At 35.8% G+C, this 26539-nt stretch overlaps 1 protein-coding gene across 1 annotated transcript; it reads right to left on the minus strand.

Moving 5' to 3' along the window:
* Window positions 1–1921: 1921 nt before the first annotated feature.
* On the minus strand, window positions 1922–9962 carry susd3 (sushi domain containing 3). The gene is made up of 5 exons (XM_055168938.2): window positions 9807–9962; window positions 8734–8922; window positions 4023–4170; window positions 2984–3182; window positions 1922–2551 (listed from the first exon to the last, which is right to left on the minus strand). Exons 1-5 carry the CDS (start codon window positions 9868–9870, stop codon window positions 2423–2425), a joined length of 729 nt encoding a protein of 242 aa, XP_055024913.2. The 5' UTR covers window positions 9871–9962; the 3' UTR covers window positions 1922–2422.
* Between the last annotated feature and the right edge of the window lie 16577 nt (window positions 9963–26539).

Here is a 26539-nt window from a genome sequence, read left to right on the forward strand (position 1 = left end):
GTGTTTGGCAACTTTGCTGGCAGACTTTTTATAGTTTTTTTACGATTGTTTTTTTTTTTTACATGTATTTACCTTAAATTTAAGGTTTCATATTAATAAAACATATAGTTGTCTTAATTTTAAATATGTGATTTTTACATAGAATTCAATGTAATTTAACATTCAAGCCAATTAAAAAAACTATGATTTCTCATTAAGTGAAATTACATTTTATTAATTTTATTTTATGGTTAATGTTTTTAATAAAAGTTTTTTTCTTTATTTTAATGACATTTACACGTAATGTAAAAAACCCAGAAAATTTCAGTAAAATAATACAGTATATTTCTTTTAAATTTTTTTTTTACAGTGTAGTCGTATTAGACTAATACCACTGATCTATAATAAACAAGTAAGATTTATTAAGGCCTTATCCACACTATTCCTACGCCCCATGACGCTTTGCCCAAATTATGGGTGCGACTTCCAGCCCGTACTGTCACTGAACCAGATCCGGCAATTTCCATGATGATTATGGCCATAATTTCATGTATGAACCAGTGTGAGGATGAAATTAAGAAGTGTCCTGATACATCAAGATAAATTAAATCGTTTCATGTTGTTCCTCGGGGGTGACAGGTCTTCATATCAAATATAAAAGCACAGAGACATGCCGTATCTCTACAGTGGGACAGTCAGTCGAGTGTTTAATACATGGAATATACAGAGACTCCTATATATATATAAACTCCTATTACATGTTTTCAGTATTGTTTTTGTCTTATGAAAATATTATTATACAGTAAATAAGACATGAGCTTATGAAATTATTTGTTTAAAAAAATCATTTAACAAAAGTAACGGTATGCGTTAACACATCACAAACTATTATAAACATTAACTAATAACCAGTTTATGTCATAGGCTATATACTGTAATCTCATTTTTGTAATAATATAGAATAAATAAACCAGCTAAATCAGCATATTTTTATCAGCATAATATGTTGTTTTTGAATAATTATTGTATTTATTGTTCACTGCCAGTTTCTATGAAAGGTTTTACTGGATGGATGTGTGGATACAGTTAATAGATGCACGTGCGCCACATAAACATTCAGTTCTTGTGCGTGTATAATAGTTAAAACAACCATTTTGTAGAGATTTACTGCGTTTGTATCATCTATTATGGCAACCCCCTAACTGCACAAATTATGCAGGCCTTCCTGGATTTCATAATAAGCATTAAAATGCCAGTCAAAATGGCAGACTCATATCCCTCGCAATAGGACTACTATTAGCTGTAGTGGCTCACCGGAAGTTTTACCCATCTGAGCTCAAGATGGCGTCACCCGCATTTACGCCAGGAATAGTGTGGATAAAGCGAATAAGGGTAGGCTATATCATTTTCACAGCGTATTTGTTGTTTTGTATAAAATATAAAACTTCAACACACACAAATGAATAAAAGCAGCTCCTTTCTTTTAAACTAGTCTTTGCCAGGACAAATGATCTTGGTTTTTAAACATTTTAAGTTGTTTGCCATCAGCATCTTGATATGCCACACCTGTGAGGTGGATGGAATATGTTGGCAAAGGAGAAGTGCTCACTAACACAGATTTAGACAGAATTGTAAACAAAATTTGAGAGACATAGACCTTTTGTATACAAATAAAAAGTCAGATCTTTGAATTCAGCTTAGGATATATAAAATGGGGGGCAAAAGTGTTGCGTTTATAATTTTGTTCAGTGTATGTAATCGTATAAGAAGCTATGTGTTTGTTTCATAATATAATTAAATGACAATAAAAGACCATTCTATTTAAAGCTAACTAAAGCATAGCTAAAGTGTGAATTGAATTTTTCAAATAACCACATGGTGGTGCTATTGGCTGGGAAATAATGTGTAACCAATGCTTTTCTTCCATAGATTTTAATGTTCTATTAGCTAATGCTATTATTCTTCTGTACAAACTATACAATTTATTGCATTAAAGGGTCATAGATAACAGTAAGATATACAATTTAAAACATTTATTGTGTACTTTAATGCATAACTTATTTCAAATATACACAATTCACAAAATATATTATTCTATATCCCTTTTGCTGTTTTGTGCTCAAATGTTTTCTTCTGTAGCAACAATCCACATTGTGAAAATAAATTTAACTGAACAATAAATACTGTTTTAGACACTGGGTTTTCACTACACCCGCTTGTGGTTTAGATCACAGCATGAACAAAAGTACAATAAGACAGATAGGCTAAACGACACATATTTTCAATTTTCAAAACATATAAAAATGTTTCTCAGTTGAATACTTGTCTCATGACAAGTTCCAGTTTGCATAATTCAATCATAGTCTTTAGAACTTGGACATGTGCACTGTAAGTGTTGTCTATCTCAGAGTGTGTCTTCTTTAGGAAACAAAAAAGTGTCTTTTCACTGAGTTGAGAGGATAGTTTTTAAAGGAGAGAGATAATTGATGTCTGTTTGGTTGTCTATGGAAAGTGGTGTTCTCAGTGAGAGGGCTGAATGTATTGAATATAGGTAGTTTCCTGCAGATGGCACCTGTAACGCATAAAAATTTAATACAGTCAGAACCTTGCTCTTACAGCAGTTTTTTATTTGTTTCATTGAATGTGCTTGGGCCCATTTGTATATGAAATGATATGCTATTGCATGCAAAAAAATTGCTTTAAAATATTGTTAAAGATCAACAATAAATTAAAAAGGATGTTAACTTAATAAGCATGATTTATTACTGCACTTTATTGAAAAGAAATCTTAATTGAAAAGAAATCTGAAATTATGTTTTCATCCCCATACCCCATTTAAACACCTCTCATATATAGTAGAAACCACTTTGAATCATCCAATCAGTTTGCAAGAATAAAATTAAAATTCTCTTATATAAAATAAAAAAAATGTTTAAGACAATAAACCAGATTTTAAATGCTATTTGACTTCAAAGAAGGATTTCAAAGTGTGTTTAGGAAATACCAGATCATCATGAGAAAATATTTGGTTGTCTGTTGTTATGGTAGTTTCCATGTGTTGTCTCTCTTCCCTGATGCTATTGTTGTTGTTGTTGTTGTTGTTGTTATTTCTGATTTTCTGGCTGTGAAGAACCTCTCCGGTAAGATCCAGACCATCACCATCCATTTGTTGCCAAAACGTTGCTTCCTCCCTTTTTCTCATCCTACACAATACACATGGCAACAGACATCATCACCATCACTAGTCTTTATAATCATTTGTTTTCTAAACATCTATTTTTATAACATTATATGAGATATTTATTTTGGATTATTATGCATAAGGTCTTCTACTCCCTGAAAGATAACACATTGTACAATAAAACACTGAGGGCAAAAAGACGTTTTAAATGGTGCTGACATACAACACCTTCAACACTTTGGGGCAGTTTCTCTGACAGGCTCAAGTCTAGTCCAAGACTAAAATGGATGCTTATGCTGTCTTAACTAAATACAACTTGCACTGACATATCTTAAAATAGATCAGTGCCATTGTTTTATCCCAAGATGCACATCAATGTTTTTCGTAAGGTATGTTTGTAAAAACTAAGTGTCCTAAACCCTTTTCTGGAAACCACCCCTAAACATATTACAATAAAGTTAACCTAAAATCTTGATGTTGGTTAAAAAAAGGTCTACATTAAAGCTGCTTAAAATAAAAGTTCACCCAAAAATAAAATGTTTGCAATCATTTGCTCACCTTTAAGTAATTCCAAGCTTGTACATTATCGCTGTTATTATATCTGATTCTACGTTTAAATGTTTCACAAAGCTATGGAACAGCTTCAGAATATTGTCATTTTAGTTTGTGAAAAAAAACAGCTCTAGGATTCTGCTTAAAAATTATTTTTGTGTTCTATGGAATAATGTATACAGGTGAGTAAATTTTTTTTGGGGGTGAACTCTCTCTAGCATGCATGCAGTTTTTGTCCCTGTTCAGAAACAAACAAAACGAGTCAGCTCACTACTGTCGTTTTAAGACAAAGTCACAGTATTTTCCCTACCTCTCCATCTTCCTCCTCTCCTCATGTCTCACATGCCTCACCAAACAGGAAGTGATGTAAATGATGCTCATGAAAATAATGATGACTATGCTGATGAAAGACAAAAGAAGAGCCAACTGGAACCCCTTATCCTCCAACCGAGTCAGAGCTGAAAAAAATATGCATAACCCAACACACAATAAGAGTATGATATGATCACATAAGGTATAAACCCCGAAAAATATCACACGATAAGTAAAATTTACAAAAAAAATTCTGTTTTTCTTTTTTCATTTTAAAGGCGGAGTCCACGATGTTTGAAAAACGCTTTGGAAAATTAGACGGGCCGACTACCAAAACACACTTATAGCCAATCAAATAAAATCAAATGCCGGGTTGCGTATGTGTGGGGCGGGTCTATCAACAGAAGGTCCAGATTCTATTGGGGTAGGGGCGTGTTTGTTTAGGTGATTTCAAATATCAACATTGGCTTTCAAACATCATGGACTCCGCCTTTAAGTTTTGTATTTGTAAAGTTTATTATGTCATGCACATGGTTCTTGTAGTCCTTTCATGTTATTATGCCCTTAATTCATTTAGGTGTGTCTCAATGTCATTGATATACTGTACTGTACTGTAGCCCTGATCATCTTTTCATTGTCTCAGGTCGAGCTTTGATACTGTTTGTCTATTCGTTGATAAGTTTGTTATGTTATGTTAATCGATTCAGGTTACTTAAAGGTCCCGTTCTTTCTGTGTTTTTGATGCTTTGATTGTGTTTACAGTGCACAATATAACATGTGTGATAGCAGCTTAGCTGTTACAAGTCCTGTCTGTGTTTGCCCTGTGTGTTTCAGTTAGGGATGGCTGCCGCAAAACTGACGTTTCGACACTGTGTGTCGAGATCCCGAAGCGTAGATGTTTCGAAACACTCCTCTGAAATGTGATTCGAAATACCCATGTCACGTGATGAAGTGATTCGAAACACCAAAGTCACGTGACTATGGCTAAATGAAGCGGTGCATTTCACAAGTGTTTCGAAAGGTGGCGTACGTGTCGAATCTGCGTTAGACTGACAAGGTAGGAAAAAAATCTGACAATACCTCATAGATGCGTTCAGATCAAATACTCTCAATTACTGGAAAGAAGTAAAATGTCCTCATTTGTATGTAACAGTTAGGCTACTTACAAAAAAATGCATGTCAGCAACAACAAGTGTCCCTTGTGTGAGAATTTTTTCAAAGGCTTGAGAAATTATATGTAAAAAAGAAGTTGGCTGAGTTCATCAACAGCAGAACAATTATGAACAAACATCGCAATGTGGCATATTATGGCTTAATATTTTGTGAATCTCTTATTATTTATTTGGTATATCTCTATTCAATGTTTTAATTAAATAGTCCCGAATAGCCAATAGTTATCGACAATGATGACCCTAAAAGCTCATGTAGTTAACAAACAAATGTTAAAACAAAAAAACATTAAATTTTATTACGATGACGTATAGCGCATGCATTTCCCTGGTTCGATCCTAAGATTGTGGGATACAATTTGTGAGCACTCATCTAAAATCTTGCCAAGGCTGCTTCATGTAAAGACATGCAAATTACCACTAGGTGTCACTGTGGAGGCGGTTTCGGATTGATGTTTCGAAGCCTCAAAACTTACGGCACAATTGATTAAACTGTTTCAGTGTTTCACAAAGCCTTTTCTCAACTTTGTCGCGCAACTAGACACGCCCCATCCAGCCGCCAACTGTCATTGTCGCCCGTGTCGCGGGATGCCGCCGAGCTTCCATTGAAATTAATGAGATTGCGTCGCTCTGCTACTGCTAGTCGCTTTTAATGTGAATGTACCTTTAAAGCTAAACTCTGCAGGTCACCGGCCCACCAGACCGAGTTTGGGCACCCCTGCTTTAAATCAAGTCAACTTTTCAGGATGTCCACGTCGTGCAGGTTAAATCAAATTTAGTTTTTATGTTTGCTTTTGTTTTTACAAATAAACTGCACATTAGGTGAATGTGCCACACAACCTTGGGAATGAATCACTTTTTAATTGAATGTACTGTAAAGTACTCTCTTTGGCACTTGAAATATTTGATTTTCCATACCTGACTCTGTGAATTTAGCTTAAACCTAAAGCTTAAACTACACATCAAGCATTTGTTTACACATCTCATTTGGACCTGAATGTTTAAGTTTATCAGTCCAAGCTTATCACATTTTTAGCAAAAACAAAGAAAAACTCCAAGCCACTCTCCAAAAATGTAAAAAGCCTTCACCAATAAGGACGGATTAATAAAGGCTTTTTACTCTTCCAGAGAGTGCCTTGGAGTTCCTCCCCGTCTCCGCTATACCACTATTCTCCTATCCAAAGAGCACCTCGATTTTTACATATATTTTTTGAGTCCGGGTAGCGCTTCTTTTTTTGATATTTGACATGTCACATTTTTCTTCCTCCCCATACAAAGTGCTATAATTCACTTTATTGGTTGATCCAAAAGTACAAAACCGATATCTGATATATTTTTAATTGGCTCTAAATCTATTTTACTTCAACAGTCATAATTAAACACAATTTAACAAACATTTCAAATCACAACACATTTCTAAAAGCTATGATGAACAGGGATAAACAGTATGAAGGGTGTAAATGTATGACTGCATTTTATACACTTTCTCCCTCGATATAATGTTATGTTTTTGTCTTAAACTTGTAAGCATAATCATCTTGGCTGTACAAGTCATTTCAATTTAGTATTTTAAATCTTGACTAGTGATGAATTGATGTAACTTATAAAGTTAAAAATGCTTAACTTGTTTTGATAACATAATATTATTATTATTATTATTATTATTATTATTATTATTATATATAAAAATATTATAACATAATATTGTCATTACTTATTGAAAACTTTATCAAACCAGTAACCGGGTGATTCTCACGAAACCATTGAAACACCACGGCACTAATGATTTTAGCTTTAAAATGTGTGATATAGTAACATTAAAAAGCATCAGAATTAACACAATACTGTGTTCTACCTTGCACAATGTGTGATTTCAACATAAGAATTTATAATTGTAAATTTTATCTAATTTTCTGCTGAAATTCTCATTACCGCAATGTGTCCTGCTGTGTTTGAACATGCGTTATGTTGTATATATTTACAATATTTAAAATATTTACAGAATATTCATGTATAATAAAAATGAAGAAAAATTAGGGAAATTATGTGTCCATGCCTGATGTTCTCATCCTCCACAACACTTTTTGCAGTTTAAGCACACACACAGAATTTTAATAAAGTTTGATTTTGAGTGACCAAGCACATGGACCAGTTAATTCAAGATGGCTACCAGGTAAGATCATTTTTTTTACAGTTAATTTGAAATATTGTCTTGTCAGAATGCTTACACGACATTTTGATTATAATTACCGCAACAGATGCTTATTAAATGTTAATTTAATTAATAGAAGCATAATACTTTGATTTTAAATGCATGTGCATAATCTCCAAATTACGTTCTTTAAGGTTTGTCATGCCATTTTGAAAATATGTCAGTGTTGATGTTTTCGGACTGTTGCGGTAATGAGATTTTTAGGACTAATTTTTTTAATTATGTTACAAAAAGTGTTAAATGATAAGTAAAAGTTTTTAAATTAATGTTCCCATTTACTCCAGACTTTGTTTTTCAATGTCTGGTGGGAAAAAAAGTAAATTTAAGCAATTTTTACATTTTCATGCTTGACATTTTTAAAACCAAGTTTTCGTGAGAATCACCCAACCCCAGTATTGGTAAAATCTGCAGATCATTCTAAAGAGTTTAAAAACTTCTAATTTTTGTAAATGTGATTGCATATTTTTCATTACAAATTTGTGTCACACTGTTAACCCTGATATTGTCTTTACTTAAAGTAGTGAACTAAACATCACTTAAATATTTTGTGTTTTGATGCCAAAGCTTAAAAAAGTTTAGTTGATTTAACTTTTAAGCTTACAAAATCCATTCAACTAAAACATTCAAGTAGAATGAACTTAAAATTATTAGTTCATGTTATGAGGAATACCCATAATCCTTTGCGCCTGAATATTTTGATTATTTTCTGCTTTTTCACAGAATAAAAACTGATAAGAACTTTCACTACTTAATTTGTTAATAAAATGTCATATAGGTTTAAGCTCTTATATTATTGATGTTGTTTTGTTGTAAATTATAATTTTGTAAAGTCACCGTTCAGGTGATCAGTGTTTCCGTACATGAAGCCTCTTCAGAACATTTTATTGTATTTCTCTCCACAGTACTGACAATGCATGTCAAAAGCACAGTTTTGTTTGTGTTTCTGTGGAGAATCACGTTTATTCAATGACTGACTTAAAATCAGTCATCAATTCTGTGTTATAATACCATTTATAACATCAAAAGTAATATAAAGTTATTTAGTGCAATGGGTTTCCTTGAAAATTTCTAGTAATGTCAACTAATCCGGGTTAAGAGTGCAGGAAAATGAGAAGAAATATTAAAATATTAAGTCTATTCAACTTAAAATTGTTGTTAGAACAGTTTATATATTTAAGTAAACTTCACTTAAAGTTGTTAAGTAATCATTACTTAAATTTTTAGGGCAACAAGTTTGCTTCATTTTTTTAAGTATACTCAGCTTAGAGTGCAGTGCATGGTACAGTATGTCTGTGAGCATATTTTTGTACTGTATGTCACTGTCTTACGTTTACATTCGGGTATTCCACCACTCCAGTGTGTGTTATTACTGCTCCACACACAGGACATCTGACTGCCACTGACCACACGATGTCTTGAGGGGCACTGCAGCCTAATAACTGTGCCAACACTGGTGCCATCTCCAGCAATCACAATAAAACTGCCGATAACAGGAGACAGCAGCGGTGCACACTGACCTAAAGAGATGAGTGGTCACAAAATGTATAACAATATAAAGATATAATTCATGAGGTCATAATTACTCTTTGCGCTTTATTTCATTTGAATGGCATTGCATTTTGTATCTATAAATACATTCATTGTTTCGTCTCCAAACTATTGTTAAAAATAAGTGATGGTGTGTATGTTTAATTTCAACAGGATGCAAATGTGTAAACTACCTATTTAAGCAAGCTGTAAACTGGTAGTTAATAATTTACATTTAATCACACTTTATTAATATACCATTTCTAGAATGTTTAAAGTAAGTGTTTAACATAGTGTAATTTGTAACCATTTATTTAAGTTGTTTACTGTTTTTAATAAATAACATTGTCTTTAGCTTTGCCACATAATGTAACCTAAACAGTCTGGCTAAAACACAAAATGAAGAAAGACAGGAAAATGTGTGCATCATCCCACTGCACAGCACACAGCTGCATTTCCGTTCTAAAGAAACCGCGATAATTTCACAACGCACGACACAAAGACACATTTCCTGCACACATACATATATCATATTGTCCATTCTTAATCATGACAAAACTAAAAAACTATGAAAATAACAAACACTCCATCTTTAATAGGCTACTGTGTTTAATACACTGCATTTTAGAAAATGTATAGTTATTGTTCTGACTCTACTAACAACTAATGAAGTTAAAATTACATTTATTTCCATCCATGTAAAAAGAAATTGTATTTTTTTTTATTCAGACCGCACCACTATACACATGACTATGTGGCGCTATCAATGCATTATAAAGGAATTAAAAGTACACAAAATCAACCAACAATCAATCAACTTTGTGTAAATAGACATGCCTTTTAAAAATCGATTGATAGTAGAAATGAAGTTTACCCATTTGGTTCTGAACACTGCTCCCGTCTCCCATGACTGATTCGGCTGTGATGATTGATGGCATTTTAACTCAAGAGACAAGCGACTACTGCACTTCAGACACCTGTGTAATTCACAGCATAAAATGAGCTACGCATGCGCAAAGCTCTACGTGACTGAGAGAAAGTGACACAGACAGTCTGTCAGTAGTACTGTGTTTTCTAGTGTGATTTCTAGTGAGATTTATAAGGGCAGCGTAGCTATTGACAAAACTGTACAACTACTGTGCTTTTAATTCAATGTTTATTTATTTATTTTTTATTCTTTGATCAGTAGAGCAGTTCTAATTTAGTTCTGAAAGTTGTATATTTATGTAAATTCTGCTCATTTCTAAATTTGAATCTTGTTTTGCTCATTTGTTGTATTAATAAACTTTTTGTCTAAGCTTATTCAGTTTTGATGATAATTAGGGAAAAAGCAAGGAAGTGATTTTGCCCTGCATTCGTAATCGCTTACTTCCGGTTCAAATTGTTCTTAGTAGGTCATTGGTGAAAACATATGCGTCATGGTGGATGTGGTATGTCTGTAATAAATTTAAACTGCACACTCTTAAAAATACTAGAAAGTAACTATAAAGGGCCAATGAATATTGGAAAGCAGTATTTGCTTCTGCCGGCCTCGCCCGGCTGGGGGATTATAAATACACAGCAGATGCAACTCTTGCTTTGAAGCCGAGCAGTTGTCTATTCTGCTTCTGCATCTTAAGGCCGGGATATACTGCAAGATTATTGGCTGTCCCAGAGAAAAATTGCCATCGTGAAACAATCACCGCGATTTCTGTGATCGTGGCTCTTTATCGGTCATCCTATTGCATACAGTGAGAGAGGTTAAAAGACGTCCGTTTCCCAGTCTTGCGACCAAAGATAGCCTATGATGTCAGAAATATCAGAAGTGTCAGAAATTCAGCATGATAAATGTACAGTGTGTTTGCTGGTATGACCTGTGTACCAGTATTTATTTACCAGTAACGCATGCTGATGACGTTGCGTTAACATGTGTCGCAGCCGTCAAAGCCTACAATTAGGTGTCATTGTATGGTCTACATCAGGAGTGGGGAACCCTGGGTCCTGGAGGGCCACTGTCCTGCAGAGTTTAGTTCCAACCTTAATCAAACACACCTGAATTTCATTTCCAAGTAACCCTGAAGACTTTAATTTGATTTTTCAGGTGTGTTTAATTACGGTTGGAACAAAACTCTGCAGGACAGTGGCCCTCCAGGACCAGGGTTCCCCACCCCTGGTCTACATGCTTGTCGTACCTAATCTTAAACGCTCCATGTCACACCGTGTGATAAGGTAATGATTTTATAGGATGGCAAAAATAGTGCAGTGTATCCTGGGCCTCGGCACCTTCAACTGCTCAAAACTTCTCCCCCCTCACCACCCTCCAAGTTGGGGCAGTCAAGGGTTATGTGGTTCCCCTGGTGGAGATGTCAGTCGCCATGCAACTATGCCCAACCATTGCTTCTTCTGCAGGTTTCTACATTAATGAAATGGAAGTTAGTCAAATTTTTAGAAAGTGCAACCCCCAGAAAAGTCCAGGTCCAGACAAGACATTTGGAAATGTTTTAAAACATTGTGCAGCTCAGCTTGCGCCAGTTTTAACGGAAATTTTTAGAGTATCTTACAATTCTGATATCGTCCCTGTTTTATGTAAAACATCTACAATAATGTGGCGAAAGTTCTTAGAATTAAATGACTACCGTCCAATAGCACTTACATCACTTGTGATGAAGAGTTTTGAGCATTTAATAAGGAAATACATTGTATCTGTAACACAGCATCTCATAGATCCTCTGCAATTGGCAAATCAAGCCTCTGGAGGGGTTGAGGATGCAATTATAACTGTATTGCATCTGCTGCATTTACACTCAGAGAAACCAAAAACTCATGCAAAAATTCTGTTTGTGGATTTCTCCTCAGCTTTTAATTGTATCTCACCAAGTATATTAGCTGCCACTTTGGCTAAAGAGTTTTTGTTGAGTGACAAACTTTCTTAGTTCTAAAATTTAGCAGGTTAAAATAGAAGGGTCTACTCCAGATAAATTGATTAACTCAGTCGGAGCCCCCCAAGGATGTGTTTTATCCCCCTTATAATTTTATTTATATACAAACTCTTGTGCGAGTTCTTTCAAAAATAGACACATTGTAAAGTACGCAGATGACACCGCTTTAGTGAGTCTTTTAAATGAAGAGGAGGATGAACATGGGCCTGTCTTTATAAACTGGTGTGAAAATTCGAATATTTTAAAAAATATTTCAAAAACTAAGGAAATGGTTATTGATTTTAGAGAGAAAACGCTAAGTGAAATTCATCCTACACTAATTAACGGGAAGCAAATAAAGTTATAAATGCCCTGGTGTAATGCTGGACAATAAATGAAAGTGGGATGCATGGTCTGACAGTGTAAGTAAAAAGCTACAACAATGTATTTCTGAAAGAAATTACTGTCTTTAAATGTCCATAGTAGAATATTGTTGATGTTTTATGAAGCTTTTATTGAAAGCATTGTGTCATTTAGTGTAATTGGCTGGTACAGTATGGGAATGCCTCCGTGGCCCAGAGGAAATCATTAGGGAAGGTTGTAGTAACTGCAAGTAAATTATTAGGAATAAAGTTAAGAGTATAGAGAACATATATAAAGGAAAAGTGTTAAGTAAGGCTAACATCATTGTGAATGACATAAGGGCACCCACTCTCCAATACTTTTGAACTGCTAGCATCAGGCCGACAATATTGTGTTCCTAAATCAAGTTTTTAAATTCTTCTCGCTGCAGAGTGTTCGCTGCAAACACAATTTCCCTACAGAGATTAATGAATACTGCACTGTACTTGTAGATAGCGGGATAAGCTGTATCTCCTCTGCCTGTCAGCATTCGTCCAGTCTGAGTGGCAGTGCTTATCGAGCCTGCACACAAGGGTTTGTTGTGGGATGTCCACTTCGGTGGTACAGGCTGTGCCTGGCAGACATGTGGGACACCGAGAAGACCCTCTTCCTGAATGCCCTTGTGTCCCAGGCCGGCCTCTTCAGTGATGCAGTCAAGAACTTTGCCCAGCAGTTCTTAGCTGCACAAAAGCAGACTGAGGCTATCCCACACATTCTTCCACAGCGGAAACCTGCTGCATCCACCCATCCCAGTGCCTCAACCTACTCCTTGCTGAGGGTGCCCTCCTATGTCCGCTCCCACGGAGCATCAGCAGCAGCCTTCATTCAAGCAGTTTTGGGCTCACAGACTATTACGTAATCCTGAGACCCCGGCCCGGCTACGTGCCCAAAGTTCCTAACACTACCTTTAAAGGAATAGTCTACTCATTTTCAATATTAAAATATGTTATTACCTTAACTAAGAAATGTTGATACATCCCTCTATCATCTGTGTGCGTGCACGTAAGCGCTGGAGCGCGCTGCAACGCTTCGATAGGATTTAGCTTAGCCCCATTCATTCAATGGTACCATTTAGAGATAAAGTTAGAAGTGACCAAACACGTCAACGTTTTTCCTATTTAAGACGAGTAGTTATACGAGCAAGTTTGGTGGTACAAAATAAAACATAGCGCTTTTCTAAGCGGATTTAAAAGAGGAACTATATTTTATGGCGTAATAGCACTTTTGGGAGTACGTCGACTCGCCTGAAAAGTCCGCTCCCCTTCTCACTCTCATAATGGGAGAGGGAGGGTGTTACTGCGCCGAGTTGTAACACAGATTGTAATTCAGAATGCTAGTGAGTATGAAGTCAATAGGTGGTGGTTTTATGTCCATTTTGAAAAATTTAAAGATTTGTCCTTTGGTTTAGCCAATACTTTGCATAGCCATGCTGTTTCCTAAAGGAATTTTTATAATCAACCTGGCTTCGGATGAGGGTGAAGGGGTTTTGAAAGGCTCATAGGGAGAAATGGTGTGGACCAATTCAGCTTTGGCACTGAGGTCAGCCATAAAAGATATCTGTCAGTTGTCCAAGCAGTCTCTCTGATGGAACCTGAGCATTTGTTTGTGTTAAACCACAAAAATCTGGTCCCAATTTAGGGCACCCTCCTCCAAGGCAGTTGGAAGAGAAACTAAAATGCTTTTTATCTGTTTTTGCTACAGTACTATCCAATAGAAAAGCACTAGGTATTAACAATGTCAAGTGAATCATAATGGAAAGAAAACATCTTCAGTTGCGCACACAACGTCGGTTCCCTTAGACGAAGAAAGTGGCACGTAAGCTGTATTGCATAGGTTGGCCACATTGATTTATATGTTCTCTGTCCTTCTGACAAAAAATCTGCTTTGAGAATAGTATTTTGTGTCCACTTATATACTGCAGCTCACTGATAAAGAGGTGTGGGGCAAGCTCCATGTCCTGGCATGTCAGTTGTTAGATTTTGCCCTTCAATCGCAACAGAGCTACAGTATATTAGCTCTGTTTTAGTTAAGAAAGATTAATCAAGAAACAGTACACTTTATAAATCTCCTTTAAACATAGGTTTTCATTTGGCAGGTGCTTTTATCCAAAGCACCAAACAGTGCATTAACTTAAACATTTCTTCAGTATGTGTGTTCCTCAAAACCCACAACCTTTGCACTTAAACAAGGCTCAATTGAGCTACAGTAGCACTTGACATGGGACTTCCTTTGACCGAAATGATAGAAGCCAGCTGTCCAAGAGTCAAACTAAGCATGTGTCATTAATTTGCCGTACAGTATTATGGTGTACAGTATTATGTAAATATCTATAAGCAGAACTTAAATGTTAAAATTCATTGTTACTTTCCAAATAATTCAGGAGTTATAAAAGGAATAGAAAGTAAAGCAGGTGTTTAGAGATGTTAGTGAGTGATCTATGAGCATTTTAAAACCAACAAAGAGGAAGTTCTTTCGATACCCAAACTGTGGTTACATGTTGAGAGCTGAACAGGAAGTGTAAGAGTCTAAAGAGGTGTGATGACTTTTCTCAATACATGAATGCTTTGGCCATGGCGTCCTCTGATGGTAAAAAATACAATCATAAAGTTTTTGGCCAAAAATATTTGAGAAAAACTGCATACTTTATGTAGTTAAAAATCTTTTTTTTTTTGCATTGTAATCATTTAGAGGTTACATGTTGTTTTACAGGGAGTGATGTTCAGAATCTAACTATATTTATCTGCCCTTTGACAAATTTTGACAATTTTTTGTTAAAGCTCCACTGTGTACTTCTTTTAGTTAATTCTTAGCAAAACCCCATGTTTTCTTTCAAAAGTATGTGCTCATTCATGTGTAATTACTTCCACCCCACTAATCAAAGTATTCTCGTAAGTGTAGAATCTGCTATTTAAAATACATACCGCCGTATCGCTCTCTGGCTGAATTCATGTTGTGCCTCCATCTTTGAAATACATTCGCCGACGAGGGACATTCCTGAAATTCAAGCTCCGCCTTTCGCGCTTTCAGACTACACTCACACTGGTTGCACGGAGGTTGCATGTATAGGCGGTATACGTCATCAAGACAGACTTATTTCAGAATATTAACAATTATAAAGCTGACAATTATTCTTAGTTAATTGTAAATTGATGTAATATGCTTATGACTTGCGAATGTAATGCTCAGTTAATTTAAATAAACCAGGCTTGATGACGTATGCAGCCTGCGACCTGCGTAGACTGAATCCTTCGGCCGCACGCCGTGTTACCTGCGATCTAATGGTTTGATTTGAAAGCCTGTTGAAGACATATTCTCGAGGACATTAAAACAAGTCGCCAAGGAAGCGAAACGGGGATTTTAAACAACAACGCGACAGGAAAAACATCAAGACCAAAGTCAATATTGGAGTTAGTTTTCCAAGATGGGGCTCAGTGGACACTGACGTTGATAAGTTACTTTATATCTTCACCACAGGTAATTCAGCATATTCGTTTACATCTATACAGTCTATGTTGTAAACTTGAAGTTTTATAGTTCCTTGGCTAACTATAGCATGGTTATGCAGTTAGTGTAAACACGCATGTGCTTTTGTGTCCTCGAACACGCCGTCTCTCCGCCCCTTTATGTAATCTGAGGTACTGAGATAAATGTTTTTCATATTTTCTGACCTCTAGCACAAAGACACGGTGACAGCGCTATTTTTAGCCTTTCATTGATAAAACGCAGCTGATCTGCGCGTCGTTCGTTTCATTTTACAAGCGTGTGAAAGTTGTCCAATCTAATTTCACCAATATCAGAGAAAGCTCTTACATATACACGGACATGTAACGTTTACTTAAGCATTGGACTCTGACATATTAGTTTCGCGTCCATTTAAACCTGTCATTACTCCAGCTCATGATGATTAAATGACAGGAGAGGGACTCGTCCACAGACCATCTCCTCAGTAATCTGGAAAGAAACGGTCGAAAATGGACAAAAAGAGACGGATTTAAACACCAAGTGTAAACGTAATGTACGTGTCTCTCTCGTCCACTTGTGATCTGATCGACGAAAACACATCTAAATACCAAGTGTAACAGCCCCTGTGATATTTTTCCTCGCGTGGATGAAAAAGGAGTGTCTAAGCTACGTTTATGGTTGTTTTTGTATGTGATTTTAAGCGGACATATCATGACAATCAGACTTTTTACATGTTTAACATAAATCTGTGTGCTTTGACGGATCACACGATTGCAAATTGTTCATTTTTTTCATTGCTTTAGCTTTAGCTACTGGAAGCCATGTTAACCTTGACATGACAGGGCCACCGTACTAGTTAAAACGCGTTCCGAATGGTGGGGGCTAGAGCGTAATAATCTGTTGGTTGTCATATAGATTTTTACCGCTAGATGGGAGTAGATCCTACACAGTGGGGCTTTAATGTAATTGCATGTACATTTTTCATTATTTTAATTCCATTGTCATGGATCACAAAATGTTAGGGTCCATAACAATTTAATATGTTCTGTAAAAAGTGTATTACAGTTTTTTTCGATTGCTAAACGACAGTGAGCACAACTGGAGCTACATGTGCAAAACACTAACTACAGTCTGCACAGCAGCAGTTCATGTGGACCAAACTCTAGTTCGTTTTTTCATTGCTTGAACACAGTTTTCAAAACTTTACACACTTATCCCATGACTTTAACCACAACCTGAACAAAACAGTGGATTTACAGCACTTTGTTCAAATGCTAACACACTGCTGTCAAAACTGTGAACCACACATTCAAAACACAATTGATTTCAGCCTTGTGCCTTTCAAACACTGCTGATTGCAATTTCATATAAATATAAATTCCAATTTCATATATATATATTTCATATACAGTCTTGTTCAAAATAATAGCAGTACAATGTGACTAACCAGAATAATCAAGGTTTTTAGTATATGAGATGTAAAGTCAGAATTCTGAGATGTTAAGTCAGAATTCTGAGATGTAAAGTCACAATTCTGAGATGTAAAGTCACAATTCTGAGATGTAAAGTCAGATGTAAAGTCACAATTCTGAGATGTAAAGTCACAATTCTGAGATGTAAAGTCACAAGTCAGAATTTTGACTTTTTATTCCAGAATTACGACTTTGTTTCCCTTGCAATTCTTGTATTTTTCTACAGAAATATGCCATATATTTCATAATTCTGACATAGTTTCTCACAATTAATCATTTGGATCTTGCGTATGGTCATGCATACCATTATAGAGTATTATTTTCGTTGTGGTTTCACAAATAGAGAGATCCTGATTTCATTGGAAGAGTCACACAACGTAAAGCTAAGCCTCCGGACTCTTGAAAGAACGTTACAGATGATGCAGAAGTGGCATATTTTATACACCAACAGCTTCAGGCATCAGGGCGTCAACATGGCTATCGGTGGATGCACCAGAAATGTTGGATGTCTAGGATTATTACAGACCAGTGGTGGACGAATTACACAAATCGTGTACTTGAGTAAAAAGTAAAGATACCCAGGGTAAAATATTACTCAAGTAAAAGTAGAAGTACTTGCTTAAAATTTTTACTTGAGTAAAAGTACAAAAGTATCTGCCTCAAAATGTACTTAAGTACAAAAGTACTGAGATTTATTATGGCTGTATCATTTTTGTCACAAAACTAAAATTATGTGAAATAACTCTCTTGGCTAACCAATCAATTAATAGAAGGACATTAATAAATCAGACACTGATGTCTATTAAAATTATCATAAGCCTAAAACCTTAAAAACAAAAAAAATCCTTTAGCATCAAATGAAATAACAGGATTTGAGAGCAGTAAGTCTCATTTCAATATTTATTTGTTAAATAATTTAACAGTTTAAGTGAAATAAAAACTTGACTTAAGCACAGGTTCACAATAGTTTTCAAAACATTAAATACATAACGTTATCTAGAAATCAGTCTCCCTTTCTTTGACAAATAAAACAAGCCTTACAGAATATAATTTCAGAAACGTTTCATGTGCTTTAGCATGTCATATGTATATTGTAATACATAATTAAATGTATTTATATATTTTGGAAGCAAAACTTTTGAAAATATTAATAACAATCTCAGTTAATAAGGAGCACTCCAATCCACCTGCCTGTTTAAGCATCATACACTGCATGGCTAGTCAAAATGTCATTTATATTTTACAACAGTGTTGATAGTGATTAATTGTCATTTCAAAATAACAGAACACTGAGCTTCAAATACAATGAACTTAAGTGAAACAGCTAACTATACGGTTAAAAATAGCTTCAGCCTGCATAGCTTAAAGTTCATTCATGATAACGTTGTATATATTTTAGCAACACAATTAACAGTTTTCTGCAAGCTACTTTTAAGATTGCTCATTTAAAAATATAACCAGAATAAAAATGGCTTACCTCTACGCGTTTCCTTAGATTTGAAAGAGTATTTTTTTTAAACGAAATAGCACAGTTTCAAGGCAGGCAGAGAAGACACGAAGGACTCGTTCTTTTATTCAAGGACTTAAAAAAACGCGCGTAAATAAGGCCATTGTTGTTGTGACGGGTCAGTTATCTCCTCCGTTGTTTTTGAATGCAGTTTCATTCTCCAAACGATGCATTGGCTGGCTGCTGCACTCGCGTGACTCGCGTAGCTTACGTGAAACAGTGCGGCAACAAAAACAAGTTCAAAACGAAGCCCCTGATTGGTGGTTTGACGCATCACGTGTGCATCTTAGTTTTTTTGTGCAGCTTTAATTTGCCCAGTTACGTTTTTTTATCCACTGAGTAAAGTAAAAGTAAAAGTCTCCCAAAATAAAAGTACTTGAGTAAAGTACAGATACGCGAAAAAACTACTTAAGTACAGTAACGAATTACATTTACTTCGTTACTGTCCACCACTGTTACAGACCGAGAAACGGTTCGCCAATTAATGTGACTTTTAGATGGACAAGGTGTGGATCTTCGTTCGAGAGGTCATCTACGTCGACCAGTCGCGTCTACGTCGACCAGTCGCGGGCCAAATTATGTTTGGCATATTGATGGCTATGACAAATTAAAACCTTACAGAATATGTATAAATGGATGCACTGATGGTTTTTCCAGAAAAATCATCTGGCTCGAGGCTTACAAAACTAACAATGACCCACGAATAATTGCAGGATATTTCGTAACTGCTGTTGATGAAAATAAAGGATGCCCACAAAGAATTAGAATTGATCATGGAACTGAAAATACTCATATGGCAGACATGCAAACATTTCTCAAAGAAACTGCAAATGAAGAATGTGTCACACTTGGTCCAAGCACTGGAAACCAAATAATAGAACGATGGTGGTTGACACTGAGAAGCCAGTGCATACAGTTTTGGATGGATCATTTTGAACAACTTAAAGAAGATGGACACTTTGTTGACAGTTTTATTGACAAATCTCTCATTCAGTTTTGCTTCCAGCATTTTATTCAGGTAAGTTAACACATTTGGTTCAATGTCAGAGTCAGAATCATTTGTGACCCCGCCTGTGAAGGCTAATGTCGTGTAATAAAGCTTCAAAGTTTTCATGACCATAAAAATGACAAAACTTACAAATTTAAGATTACTGCTGTAAATGATATATACAATGATTTTATTGACACTACGCTTTTATTCTGCGCAAAAAAACTTGACCTCTTTTCTATCATTTGAAAGTGAAAACAAACCATAAAGGGCGACAATCTGGGCCGGGTTTCCCGAAAGCATCGTAAGGCTAAGTAGATCGTAAAAAGGATCGTACGAATCATCTTAGAATTACGGGCTGTTTCCCAAGAGCTTCGTAACTAAAGTTGCACACTTGAAAATCATCGTAGATCTACGAGTGCTCTGGAGTAATCGTTCATTCATAAGTTCATCGTAAGACAACAGAGTTACAAGGTCACCTATAGGACAACCAGCAAATTACACTCCTGCAATGACGATAATGTAATGGTTTAAATGTTTATTTATTTATTGGGTTCTTTGTTTATTTTATATTAAATATATAATATAATATATTTAAAATTCAAATGAGAAATCAAATTGAAATGACTAAACATAAATTAATAAAGAAGGAAAACGTATTTTGTAAGTTGGTAAAAGTTTTTTGTATTTTGGTAAAAGTTGGTATAGCAAATTGATAAATGGTTCACACCAATTGCTGCTATAATTCATCTAAACATTGTTTTGAAGGGAAATGGGATCTAATTAAAGAAACCAAATAAATATTTACGGTACAATGCAATAATCCATAATAATAAATAAACATAGATAATAAACAACAAATAATAATAATAATCTAAACTATAATAGAAACGCAGAAGGCATTTCACAGTGGGACGAGTCCTAACTAAATACGGAAAATAATATTTAATAAATTATTAAAACATTTAAAAAGTCATTGAACAATAATGAAAATATATTATTAAAATATTAGTGCACATCGGCTGAAGATCATTAGCCTAAACAAGCTTCTGCTACAAATTCGAGTCATTCTATTGGTGACATTTCAGCACTTGACAAATGGATAGTGACTCGTAAGTAGCACTTAAAACCTAGCTTGCGAATGATCGTTTTACGTGCATCTTTGGGAAACACACGTAAATGAACAACGAATGTTCGTTAAGTAGCTCGTAGAAAGCGCTCTTAAATGCTAAGTTCAATCGTTATCGGGAAACCCAGCCCTGGGCTGCGTTCCCCGAAACCTTCTTAGCTCTACGTCATTCTTAAGTTGTACCTTAAGCTGTACCTTATCGTTAATACGTGTTTCCCGAAACGTTGTTAGTTATGTATCACTTCTGTAAGTCTTTTGTTCGGAAGGTTGGTCTGGAGCACTCTTAGCTATACCTTATCCCACTTGACTCCGCTAGGGGCCATCACTGTGATAAAAACTTGTGTATATTGCAGTCTATATAACTAAATATCTGTTAAAAAAAGTTGAAGTACACTCCGTGTTAAATTAGGCATTTTTTATTTAAAGAATAAAACATTCACATAATTAGACATTATTACAATGATTTTTAATATTTTTTCCAAAGGAACATCAGCTTCGAACTATTATTACAGGCTAAAGAAACTATTAAAAAAACATTTTGGGTGAAGGAATTAGTGAAACTATGGCAGGTAGCTATACAGCGAATGTTACTTTGTGCATTTCAAATCCGTTAAAACTTTAGTTACCGGTTATTTTAGCTGCAATAAAACAAATCAAGTAAAATCGCATGCCACGGGAGCACATTCATCACAAAATCATAATTGTTGATTTTCCTAAATATTTTTATTGATGTTAAGTCAACAAATTTCCACATTAAAACTAATCAAAGCTAAAATCTAAAGCAATCATAATATATATTTATATATCATATAATATATATATATATATATATTTCATGTTATATTTATGGTAAACAGACAGCCGCGGCTCCAGGAATGTGTCCATTAAGCGTTATCCGCATTGTAAACTGCGCATCCAGTGTCCAAGCACATAAACGGGTGAACTAATGAACAACAATTTGTTTTTATATAATTTAAGTGTAATGCCAAGCCAGGTGACTTGCACGACCCCTAATATAAATTATCCTTAAAGTGAAGTAATAATGGATGCATTGGAGCAGTTTATGCATTATACTTTTGGACATGAAGTTGCGAGTTTTGCATGGGTTTGATATAAAATAAAATATACAAGGTTTATATTTAGTTGTTTGCAATTTGAAATATTTTTACCAGATATTCCCAATAAATGTAACTTGAACTATTTCTTAAATGTTTCTTTAATAAATAACACTGCTCTCTCATAACGCAGCGAAGTACCTATTACATAAAGTGAACAACTGATTGTCGAGCAATCAATATCAACCTATTCAGCACCATCGCCATGGACAGCACCTGGTAACGTCGTACGTAAGAAGGTATACCTTAAGAAACCCGCTAAGGTACAGTTCAGGAAACACGCCTAGAAAAGGTAAACCTGTAGTTAAGGTTTAACTTAAGAGTCTTCGTAGCGCGCTAAGAGAGAACGTTATCGGGAAACGCAGCCCTGGTCAGTGCAGGCATAAATATTGCGACTTTAAACTTTATTCTAAAATTTCAGGAACAGCTTCTCTGTTTTTTAACTCGAATTATGTCAAGGAAACCACGCTATTATTAAATACATTGATCATTTTATGTCGATAATGTTTACAGAGCTCCGTGCGCGTTGCAGAAAACAATTCTATTTTGGCGGAAAGAGCAAATCCTTGATCACCATTTTATAATTAGCACAATCAGTTTATAAACCATACTCAGATCCCTTAGTTTAAAAAATCGCGCCCATTGAGACTGGGTAGCAACGGTACCACTTCTTACACCACTGTAACACAACGTTTTTGCATTCTGTACCCACAAATTAAACAGTATGCACGCTCTTGCGTTGTGCAATCCGACCCCAGTGTTTTCCAAACTGTACTCACCTCCTGCAAACGGAAGAAAAAAAACAACGAGTAACAAGTTTATTGTATTCTTTAATTCTATATAATTCAATTAAATACATTAAACTATATGCTTAAATGAACTATACACACACACACACACACACACACACACACACACACACACACACACATATACATATACATGTATACACACACATGTATATATAAACTCCTCACAAGTTACAAGGTTCTTTCAATAAAAAAAATACTTTACTCCAAAAGTGATGTGAACATATGCAAAATACGTCCAGATTACATTCAACACCATATTATTAATATTATAATTATTTTTATTATTATTATTGTGCATCGTGTGGAGAAAGAGTTCTGGGCTGCGTTTCCCGATAACGTTCTCTCTTAGCGCGCTACGAAGACTCTTAAGTTAAACCTTAACTACAGGTTTACCTTTTCCATGCGTGTTTCCCGAACTGTACCTTAGCGGGTTTCTTAAGGTATACTTTCTTACGTACGACGTTACCAGGTGCTGTCCATGGCGATGGTGCTGAATAGGTTGATATCGATTGCTCGACAATCAATTGTTCACTTTATGTAATAGGTACTTCGCTGCGTTATGAGAGAGCGGTGTTATTTATTAAAGAAACATTTCAGAAATAGTTCAAGTTACTTTTTTTAGGAATATCTGATAAAAATATTTCAAATTGCAAAAAACTAAATATAAACCTTGTATATTTTATTTTATATCAAACCCATGCAAAGCTCGCAACTTCATGTCCAAAAGTATAATGCATAAAGTGCTCCAATGCATCCATTATTCCTTCACTTTAAATGATTATTTATATAAGGGGTTCCCATAAATGCGTTGCACATTTGAATAAGTTGTGTCGTGCAAGTCACCTGTCTTGGCATTACACTTAAAATATATAAAAACAAATTGTTGTTCATTAGTTCACGCGTTTATGTGCCATGCGCAAGCAGCGCGTTTACAATGTGGATAACGCTTAATGGACGCATTTCTGGAGCCGCGCCTGTCTGTTTACCTTAAATATAACATAAAAATATATTATATGATATATAAATATATATTATGATTGTTTTAGGTTTGAGCTTTGATTAGTTTTAATGTGGAAAATTTGTTGACCTTATACAAGCAATAAACAAGTGGAGCATTTTTTTTGAGTGTTTATAAAGAATATGGCATGCAGCTGCCTCAAAGTTAGAAAACATTAAAAAACTTCGATGCAAAGTCGACTTAACATCAATAATATGATTTCGTGATGAATGTGCTCCCGTGGTCTGCGATTTTACTTGATTTGTTTTAATGCAGCTAAAATGAAAATGCGTATAAATAGCACGAAGTGTAAAACTCGTGCAATACATACGCCAAATTCCACTTTGGCGTGCATATGATATGCAAGTCCTTCCCATTCACTTAAACGGTGCATCTTTTTTGTCGTTTTATTTATTGATTTCTCAATTTTTTTGCTATTTTTTTACCATTTTCGCTTGGGTTTAGGGTTAGAATAACTTTTTGTTATATAAAAATGACATCCTAACCCAAACCCCAACTCTAACCCCAACTCCAAGCGACCACGGCTTAAATATGGACAAAAACATTGAGAAACCTGTATATTAAATAACCTCATTAAGCAAATCTAAAATCTAACCCTAAACTTAAGCGAAAATGGTTTAAAAAACAGAAAAAATTGAGAAACCAATAAATAAAACGAACAAAAAAGATGCCCCGTTTAAGTGAATGGGAAGGACTTGCGTATCATATGCACGCCAAAGTGAAATTTGGCGTATGTATTGCACCAGTTTTTCACTTCGTGCTATTTATACGCAACCTCAGGAGACTGGGTAGCGGCAAACTAAAGATTTAACGGATTTGAAATGCACAAATGAACTAGTAAGATTCGCTATGTAGCTGGCTGCCATAGTTTCACCAACTCCTCCACCCAAACTCTTTTTATAGTTTTTTAAGCCTGTAATAATAGTTCGAAGCTCATGTTTTTTTGGAAAATAAATATGAAAAATCTAACAACCATCAGTGTAAAAATGTCTAATTATGTGAATATTTTATTCTTTAAATTAAAAAAAATTGCCTAATTTAACACGGAGTGTACTTCCATTTTAAACCTTAGGTGTGTATGTGTGTGTCTCGAATAAATAATAATAAAAAAGGAATAAAATTGTGCAATTAAGTGTAAAGCTCGTAGACGCTGAGGACGACGTCACCCTGAACAGATCGTGCATCGGAGCTCCGTCGAGTTCTTCATCTAAAATCCTTTTTTTACTATCTTATTCCTATTTATATAATATAACTTATTAGTTTTACCTAGGAATACTTTACCGTGACGATTATTGAGCAGTACTACCACGTGAAATTATTTATCACTAATAAACACCCAGTGTTAGCATATAGCCTGCTAGCATCAACAAACGCTGCCGACTGAAGCTAGCATTTTCCGATCTAATGGCGGATTCATCTGATATATGCTTTTCTGACCTGTCCTCGCCTGAGCGGGAAGCTGTGGAGGAGTTGATCGGTTTGAGCAGATCCAACGGGAGCTACAGCGCCCACTTCACCCTGTCTCCGGACGTCCACAAGCTGTTGTATTATGTGTGCTATATAAATAATAAAAAAACAAACAAACAAAAACAAACAAACAAGCGACCAAGGTGTGCAACAAACGAGCACCCCACGCGATGCAGCTTCACGGAGCGTGAACGAGTGAAAGGAGACGCCATTGCCCAACATGAAAGCGATCAGGAAGCTGTGGAGGAGCCGCTGCCCGGCCTTCGCAGATTCAGCGTGCCCCACATCACCCTGGACCCAGACGTTCGCAGGCGACTGAGGCGTGGCACAACCGAACACCCCACGCGATGCAGCTCCGCGGAGTGCGTTCGGGTAAACGAAGACGCCATCACCCAGCATGAAAGCGGTAAGACTCCGCTTGTTATTGTAACATGTACTACTTGCCACATGTATAGTTTAGCTTCTGCTGTTAGCATAGAGGGGTTTACATGCACTAAGTGTATTGAAGTATTAAGATTAACTGAGAAGGTTGCTGAACTAGAATCGCGCATCCGAACGCTAGTTGAGGATAGCAAAACCGCTAATGTTACTGTTGTAAATACTGTATCGAGCGAAAAGACTAATGGCTCGGTTCCGACATTAGATGCTAATGTAAACATTACAAATACTGTATCGAGCGCGCATAGTGTTTATCAAAATACACATGGCTCGGTTCCGACATCAGAGTCAAGTCGGCGGTCTAACTGGGTGACTGTCAGGCGGCATAGTCATATACGGCATCCATCTAAGACCCGTAACGTAACGGTAATTTCTAACAGATTCGATCCCCTAAGGAGTACACCAGCTGAAACACCTGTTAAAAGTGCCCTGGTCATTGGAGATTCTATACTCAGGAACACTAACATTGAGGCACCAAACACCATAGTCGACTGTATACCGGGAGCCAGAACGTCTGACATTAGATCCAAACTTAAAGTGCTGGCTAATGCTAAGTGGAAGTTTTCTAAGATTGTTATTCACGCCGGCACAAATGACACCAAACTCCGACAGTCGGAAATCACCAAAGATACTATTAAGGAGATGTGTGAAATTGCAAAAACAATGTCAGACAATGTAATGTGCTCTGGTCCCCTCCCCGCCTACCGGGGAGATGAAACACATAGTAGATTAGTGTCTCTCAATGGCTGGATGTCAAAGTGGTGCCCTCAGCATAATGTAGGGTTTATAGACAATTGGAAGCATTTCTGGGGGGACCATTCCTCCTAACCCGAGATGGCCTTCATCCGACATCAGAAGGAAGTGCTATACTCACCAGAAATCTGATAAATAGTCTTAATT

The sequence above is a fragment of the Misgurnus anguillicaudatus genome, chromosome 5 (assembly GCF_027580225.2).
Source record: "Misgurnus anguillicaudatus chromosome 5, ASM2758022v2, whole genome shotgun sequence".
Classification (NCBI taxonomy): domain Eukaryota; kingdom Metazoa; phylum Chordata; class Actinopteri; order Cypriniformes; family Cobitidae; genus Misgurnus; species Misgurnus anguillicaudatus.

Coding starts and splice junctions, on each gene's coding strand:
- susd3 (XM_055168938.2), bottom strand. CDS start 9,870: ATGCCATCAATCATCACAGCCGAATCAGTCATGGGAGACGGGAGCAGT. Junction 8,923..9,806: donor CAGTGTTCAGAACCAAATGG/GTAAACTTCATT, acceptor TCATCTCTTTAG/GTCAGTGTGCACCGCTGCTG. Junction 3,183..4,022: donor GAGAGGAGGAAGATGGAGAG/GTAGGGAAAATA, acceptor TGTATTGTGTAG/GATGAGAAAAAGGGAGGAAG.